At 34.1% G+C, this 8,187-nt stretch overlaps 1 protein-coding gene across 1 annotated transcript; it reads left to right on the forward strand.

Annotated features, from left to right (window-relative positions):
• Nucleotides 1–4,015: 4,015 nt before the first annotated feature.
• On the forward strand, nt 4,016–7,251 carry LOC112515185 (polygalacturonase QRT3-like). Its single transcript, XM_025121858.1, has 3 exons — nt 4,016–4,237; nt 4,982–5,218; nt 6,235–7,251. Exons 1-3 carry the CDS (start codon nt 4,016–4,018, stop codon nt 7,249–7,251), a joined length of 1,476 nt encoding a protein of 491 aa, XP_024977626.1.
• The last annotated feature ends 936 nt before the right edge of the window (nt 7,252–8,187 follow it).

The following is an 8,187-nucleotide window of genomic DNA, read 5'->3' on the forward strand; positions in this document are numbered from 1 at the left end:
ATAAATATCTCAATTGATTTGGTTGTACAAAATGCGATGAATTGCATTTAAAACGTTCTCTCCCTATATTAAACAATATTTATTCAACAAACTTGATTACAACTAAATCATGTGATTTGAATTATTAAATATGACAAAAGAATTATTTTGTAAACCCAAAAAGGTGGAGGAGTAGATTGCAGTCCCTGGCCGTTTCACTTGATGTTCCTCCTCTTTTAACGTTTATGTTACAAATGAAGTCGTCACAAACTGTACGCATCTGCTTCCTTATATTAATTAATCATGGGGCTGATGGATTCCAACTTAATCTTGCACCGTCTTAATTACAATATTTACTTACAAAGGTTTGCATTTATATTCCTTTTTCTATAATCGGATTAGTTTATTAATATCGGATTTATAATATACAAAATAATGTTTAAGTATCATATAATATACTGTTTTATACGACTAAATAATTGTGTGTCACATATAAAAGTGTTACAATAAGTTAACAAAAATGTGTTTAAACAAGTTTTTTAGAACATTTTACAATAAATTATCATATATTAAAATAAATAGGACGCTTTGTTTCAAACGTGTTCTTGAACTTGTTAAAACGTTTAAAAATGTCTTATAAACTTATTGTAACACTTTACATATGACGTACAATTGTTTACATTTAAGTCTTATAAAGCGGCTTATTATGACACATAGACAATTTTGATGTTTTATAAACTTGATTTTGTTGTGATGTGTTCACATCCTGACTAATCTCGTCGGACTTTGAAGTCGACAGTCAACCAAACCTTAGTGGTTATGAGTAGACTCAAACTATTAACCACTAAGAATGTCTGTTGGGTTAGAACATGATGTATGAAATAAAATTGAAGTCGGTTTCATTTAATAGCTAGTTCGGTAAGTAATTGATAAGTTAGGTATTGGCTAATAACTCAATTGATAAACTAGTCATGTTTGTTAAAAATTATTTCGTTCGTCATAAAATAAATGTCCACTTTCTCATTCTACCTTTATTTATGAGATGTATAAAATTTCTTTTCATTAGGTAAAAGTGTCATTTAGTTAATTAAAACATATAATAATTATAAATTCCTAAAACTATGTTATTTTATTGTCAACATTTATTTTGGTGATGGATGAAGTAACTGATAAATTAGATAACAATGTAAAATGACTTGAAATATAATGACTTTTGGTCATTTATGCAAGCTATAAGGGGCAAAATTGTACAGAAGGTGAAAACATATCTTCTGAGAAATTTTTGTTGCGGTTTTAGTGTCAAACCATTCGGTGTAATTGTCATTTACTGAAGATTGATTAAGATGATGAAACATACATAAATGAGTTACGGAGTGCATGCTCACAAATGTGGCCCTATCATCTTCGATAGGCGAGGTCAAGGGGGTCGCACCCCCTTACAGGGTTTGAGGGAGCAGCGTTTCTAGTGGGGTTCCAAGGGGCAAAGCCCCTTTGCGGTTTTTGGAATTTATGGAGAGTTGAACTTAATAAAATTTCATTAAGTTTAAATATGGGTAATGGATTCAGAGATTAAAATGTGCATTCAGACTTATGAATTTGTCTAAGTCCCTAACTCTAGACCATAGAGTCAAAGATCAGACTTATGGTTTCCAAACTTTGGAAAATCAACTAAGTCTCTTACTCTGGACCCTACAGTAAGAGATTTGGACTTCGCGTCCAAACTTGTTGGTTCCAGACTTAGATTTGGAGCCAGAGTTTGATATTGGGAACTCTGATTCGGTTGTAACCACTTAACCACCCGTAACTATCGATCTCTCATTTAAAAACATAACACGTGATCTGATGAATATGCATGTATGTATGTATGTATGTATGTGTGTATGTGTGTATGTGTGTATGTGTGTATGTGTGTATGTGTGTATGTGTGTATATATGCACACACACGTATGCACAAAAGTAATGCCTTATTTCGTGTATGAAATTTCTAGATTATCACTGTATTCATTTCATGTTAACATAAGGCATTAAAGGGGAGAAATACAGTATTTGAAAAGTGTTCTTCAATACACGCTCTAGAAAACTATCAAAGCAATATACAACCACAAACCCAATTTTTCAACATTTATCACAAATCTCATTTTCCATCAAAATGGAACAAATTGTAACATATCAAAACAACCCATCTTTGCGACGATTTAACTCGATTCAAAAGGGTTTTGACAATATAAAAGAGTGTTTAAGGGCAAGATTTGGCCTTCTAAAATCAAGATTTATTATTTTTGCCATGTCCCTCATCAACATCCATCTATATAACTAAGTTACATGATTATATGGAGATAAATTCAAGATCATTTTAATCAAATATATTAGGGTTTTTAATGAAGTCATCACCAACATCATGAACCAACCAAACCCCATTTGAAGTACCTTTGAAAAACCCTAATTAACCAAGAAAAACTATATTACTTTCTTTGGACGAGAATGTCAAATGTGTTAGGAATTCAAAGTAGGAAGTTGGTCACTAACCAACACTTTATTTAAAGAATCAAACAACCCCCCAACCCCTTTCATAAAAACAAGCTTCATTCATAAATCACCTACTTATTTCTATCTACTTTTTTTTTTCAAAAGTTTATAAAAACACGGAAATGTTTAAATAAGAAATGTAAAACAGCTGAGAACGTATCACTGAATGATTCATATATTAATTATTGATAAACCCGAAAACAAAATCCATAAAAATTTGAATATGCATATATGTATAATAAACCCCTTTTTTGTACTAATGATTCATGTATATGCATACGTTTTCGGTCTGTTTGTTTCTCTTACGTAAATCTCCTTATATAAATATATTTGTTAAAATATAATTTAATACCCTAAGTTAAAAGAACGAACCATTGAAATATTTTCGAGTTTTTTTCGCCGTCTTCAATCATATTTTCTTCGTATTCGTTTGACGTGGGATTTGCTATTTTAAATAAATGTACAATTCGCTAAGGTGGCGTTTGTTTTTTAAGAGGTTCTGAAGTCTGAAGTCTGATTTCACTTCTGAATTTTAAGAGTTGGTACTGAAGTCTGAAATCTGAATATGTCAAACTGTTTGTTTTTACGTCTGAAATCTGAATCAGTCAAGTTTTGGATCTGATAGATTTGGATCGATCTGGGTCATGATTTTACGAGAATATGTGGATCGATCTGGGTCATGATTTTACGAGAATATGTGGATCGATCTGGGTCGTGATTGATTTGGAGATCGAATGTCTTCCGAGATAGATTTGGAGGACTAAATCTGGAGGTGAGGATGGAGGGGAGAGTTTGGAGGGAGCGATTAAGAGGATTTAAGTGATTATGTTATCACTTTTTTTTCAGAGCAAATTAAGAGCTTTTTAACTCTTATTTATATAAAAAAAAAACAAACGGTCTGAAAATAAAAACATCTGACCGGTTCAGACTTAAGAAGCATTAAGTGGTTTTTTTAAAAAAACAAACAAGCCCTAAGTTTTAATTTTGCAATTAAATTGACGAATTGGTATTTTTAATAACTATTGTGATTTTAATCATTTTATATATTAAAAACTTTTACCAACATAAAACAACCGAAAAAAAGTTGATATTAGTTATGTTAGTATCCAATATAATTGATTGATATATGGTATAAGATTTTACTTACCAATCATGAATAATTGATAGATTCACGAGATTTAGGGAGAAAAACTTGATACTCACCAAAATAAATCAAAAGTTGGATTATTTTTAAATGGAAGGAGTATAGAAATAAGACCCTAATTTCGTCACAGAATATGTTTGAATGTCGTTTTGTATGAACCCATTTTGTTATAAATTTCCAAAACAAAACCCATTTTTATTCAACATTAAGCTTACTTAGCCCTTTCACTTCCCATGTCCTCTCTCTCTCTCTCTCTCTCTTTCTCTCCACCTATACATACACATATACATATACATATACAACTAGGATCCTAGAGAGAGAAAACAAGAAACAACAACAATGGGTGTGTTTTCCTTCCATAAGATGATGGTAGTCCTAGGATTACTTGCTTGTTTCATCATGGCTAATCATGTCGAAATCGGTCACTCGTTGCATGTGGAACGGTTAGCTAGCGGTGGAGCTCGGGATCGCGATTCTCACGTTAGAAAATTGCAAGAATTTAAATCGTATTTCTTCCGACGCGAACACACTACGGTCTCACTTTCTTCGTCTTCATCTCCATCTCCATCTCCATCTCCATCTTCGCCCGTAAGTATCAATTAATCCAAAGTCGTTATTCATTTTGCATACGTTAATTTTCTATCTTTGTATGTTTTCGTTTAGTTTTAATCTTGTTTCATTATATCTTCACTACAAGAAATCAATGTTTTACGGTAGTGGATTCCCAATGGAAAGAGATCCGTCGGAATGGTAAGTGTGGTATTTTAGCGGCAAATTAGCGACGGATTTACTTTTATCGTTAACCTCTTGGTAATCTGTCGCTGATTTGTCACATTTTTTTGTTAGACATGGGTCGATAAGCGTTCGGTGATCCATCGGAAACTTCCAAGAAACGATCCCGTCGATAATTTATGTCGTTGAAACTAACATTTCTAGTAATGAACGTTTTACGATCGACATTTTTAATTAACAATGAATGTTATTTTCGCTTTTTACTATTTGAACACGACTTTATTAACGATGAATGACTTACGAGTTTGATACGATAAGATCTAAACTCGTAATCGTTGGTAAAAAAAAAATCCATCATTCGTGTCTTGATATCAAAGCCGATAGTTACGCCCGTTGAGGTAAGATACATTTGGCAATGTAAATTTCTTGATCAGATAACTGTAAGTATCTGGGACAGCTTGCATGCTATGCTATGATGATCTGGCTCTGAATTTAAGAGTCAAACAAATCTCTCAGGATAGAAATACAGTTGAGCTACCCCTAATAGTTAGAAAATCATAAATTGAAATAGCAAAAGTTAAAATTCGTGATGTTATACAGGGAAGAACCGGTTCAGGAGTTTTTCCGGTGACCGCTTACGGTGCAGATCCAACCGGAAAAACCGATAGCACGGATGCGATTCTTGAAGCGATTTCGGATGCGGTTTCCGGCAACGGAGATGGGTTTTTGATGGAAGGAATTAGGAACCTCGGCGGCGTACAGATAAACCTTGAAGGGGGGGTTTACAAGATCAGCCGGCCGATTAAACTTCCGGTCGCCGGCCGAGGGAACATGCAGGTATCATCAAAAATATTGTTTTTCTTAATTAGTAGTTTAATGGGTTTAATATATCCTTGTTTGGTAATGATTTAATGATATAAAAAGTAAATTATTTAGTAAGGTTTTATGGGATAGCTTTTTGCAGAAAAGTTAAAAAAAATCAAACATCTTTCGTCGAATTAAAAAACATATTTCTTTCATCTGTTAGAAAACTTGCCCAAATAAAAAAAATTCAGTTTATACAGGCATCAAACAGTTTTATTCATACAAGATTTAATGGAAAATCAATCAAATAGCCTCTAAAATTTAAGATAAATTATATTATTTCATATGGGAAAATAATATTGTTAATTCATCCAGAGTTATATTCATATAAGACTTAATGAAAAATTAATTGATGAATCAAAAACCTCTGAGATTTAAGATAATATCATATTACACTAAAGTGTAAGATTTTAGATATATTTCTTTTTATTCTTCTAATAGGTGTAAATGAATAGTACTACACCATATTTAGTATAAGATTTAGGGCATGCTTATTAGGATCTTAATGATACTCACAGCTTATCCGATCAGCAATACATGACTGTTTCGTAGTGGCTTAATGATGTTAAAAGTGACTTATTCCATAAGCTTCTAGAGGAAAAGTTTATGCGAAAAACCAAGTTTTTTTTTTCCAAACATATCTCTCCCAATTAAAAACAAACTCCGTTCATCTATGAAAAAACTCTTACAAACAAAAACATTTTCAATCTAGACAGACAAATTTGAACTTTTTATTTACCTATTTAATAACAAGATGATGTAGGGTTGGGTTCACGTGACACCAACCTGTTTTCGTGAGACCACTCTTTTACACGTGAAAACTCACAGCAAAATATTGTGAATGTTCGACTTTTTTTACCTTCACAGTAAATCTGTCTGTGAAGTTTCAAGTATAAAAAAATGATTTCACGAGTATCAAGAAGACAGACTGATCTCACATGATCCAGTTGGGATGATGTTCTAAACATTTTATTTTTATTTATAAACAGATATATGGCGGGACTCTAAAAGCATCTGATAACTTCACAACCGATGGCTACTTGATAGATTTGTCATTTTCTTCTTCTTCGAATCGTGATTACAGTTACGAGTTCATAACGCTTAGAGACTTAATGGTGGATTGCAATTTTAAAGGCGGCGGAATTCGATTGATAGACGCCCTCAGAACCACCATCGACAACTGTTACGTCGCCCATTTCACCACCACCGGAATCCTAGTACAAGGCGGTCACGAGACTTACATCCGCAACTCGTTCCTAGGCCAACATATCACCGCCGGCGGTGACCCTCACGAACGCAACTTCACCGGCACCGCCATCGACCTACAGGGAAACGACAATGCCGTCACGGATGTCGTAATTTTCTCGGCGGAAGTCGGGATCGCAATTTCCGGCCAAGCGAACATGATCACTGGCGTACATTGCTACAACAAGGCTAATGGTTTTGGTGGCATCGGAATACTTTTAAAGGTACCCGGAATTACACAGACTAGAATCGTTAATTCTTACTTTGATTACACCGGAATAGTGGCAGAAGATCCGGTACAACTTCACATTTCCGATTGTTTCTTCCTCGGGGACTCGTTTATCGTTCTGAAGTCCGTTCGTGGAGTTGTGAACGGGATAAACATCATAAATAACATGTTTTCCGGCTCAAATAAAGGAATTGATATCGTTCAGTTGGATCAAACAAACGAGGAGTTCAAAGAAATAGGTCATGTGGTTGTTGACAAGAATAACGTGAACGGGATGAACCTCAAGGCGACCATTGCTAAAGGCGTAACAAGAGTCAATGGGACCTCGTGGATCGTCGATTTTAACGAGATACTTCTTTTCCCTAGACGTATACGATTTGTGCAGCATGCGTTGTTGACGGGCGCAAGTAACTCATTTCCCAACACTGTTTTACGCAATATCTCAAATAATCAAGTACTGATCGAGTCCGATACGATAGTTGAAGGAAGTGTGTCCGTCAGTGTCGATCAAAGTCCATCGATCTCGAGTTAATCTTACGTATTTAGTTATATATAGAGATTTGTTGCGGGAATGCATCCGTCGTAATAGAAATTTTATAGAACGAAATATAGTCGAATTTCCATCTTCTTACCAGTTAGGCTAAAACCGTGGGGGCACAAGGATACAACTTTTCCTAAATCATCTCTCATATTTGTTTCATCTTCTCTAAATAAGCGAAACCACCAAAATGAACATGTCCAATATCCCACTCGAAAACGGTGGTAAACTCGGGATTTTTGTCGAGCGGTTGCATTTTTAGAGTGGATTAGAGCATCTCCAATCGACCGACAATTTTAGGGATTTGCCGTTTGTGAGCTCTCCAATCAGCCGGCAAATGAATTTAGATTTTGCCGGTTCTCTTATTTGAACGGCAAATATATCGTGGGTATCTTGAATGGCAAAACCAGGTGGGACCCGTTAATTTGTATTAAAAACCATTTTTTATTTAATAATTTAGGAATAAATAACATAAATGTTTTTTTTTTGTTTTTATATATATTATGTAGATTAATATATATATATATATATATATATATATATACTATTTTATAATGCATTTGGCTAAAACTCTTAAACTCTTAATCTCTTAAACTCTTAAAAACAACTTATATTGCTTTAAGTACAACCTACTAAAGCATACTATCATCCCTGAACCTAATTCAACCGATTTTGGTGAAATCCCTAACCCAAATTCGATTTCATCTCAAAATCTCTCCTATCCCTAAACCATCGCCAATCTCCCTAAATCCGTATAAYAGACTTTGATGAAATCCCTAACCCAAATTCGATTTATCAAATCTCTCCTATCCCTAAACCATCGCCAACARATTGTGATGAAATYGMTAACCCAAATTCCCCCAAAATCGATCTCATCTCAAAACTCTCTCCTATCCCTAAACCCAAATCGATTTCATCGCCAACAGACTT

This window comes from Cynara cardunculus, assembly GCF_001531365.2.
Source record: "Cynara cardunculus var. scolymus isolate 2C chromosome LG 7, CcrdV1, whole genome shotgun sequence".
In the NCBI taxonomy this organism is placed as follows: domain Eukaryota; kingdom Viridiplantae; phylum Streptophyta; class Magnoliopsida; order Asterales; family Asteraceae; genus Cynara; species Cynara cardunculus.

Coding starts and splice junctions, on each gene's coding strand:
- LOC112515185 (XM_025121858.1), top strand. CDS start 4,016: ATGGTAGTCCTAGGATTACTTGCTTGTTTCATCATGGCTAATCATGTC. Junction 4,238..4,981: donor CTCCATCTCCATCTTCGCCC/GTAAGTATCAAT, acceptor GATGTTATACAG/GGAAGAACCGGTTCAGGAGT. Junction 5,219..6,234: donor CCGGCCGAGGGAACATGCAG/GTATCATCAAAA, acceptor ATTTATAAACAG/ATATATGGCGGGACTCTAAA.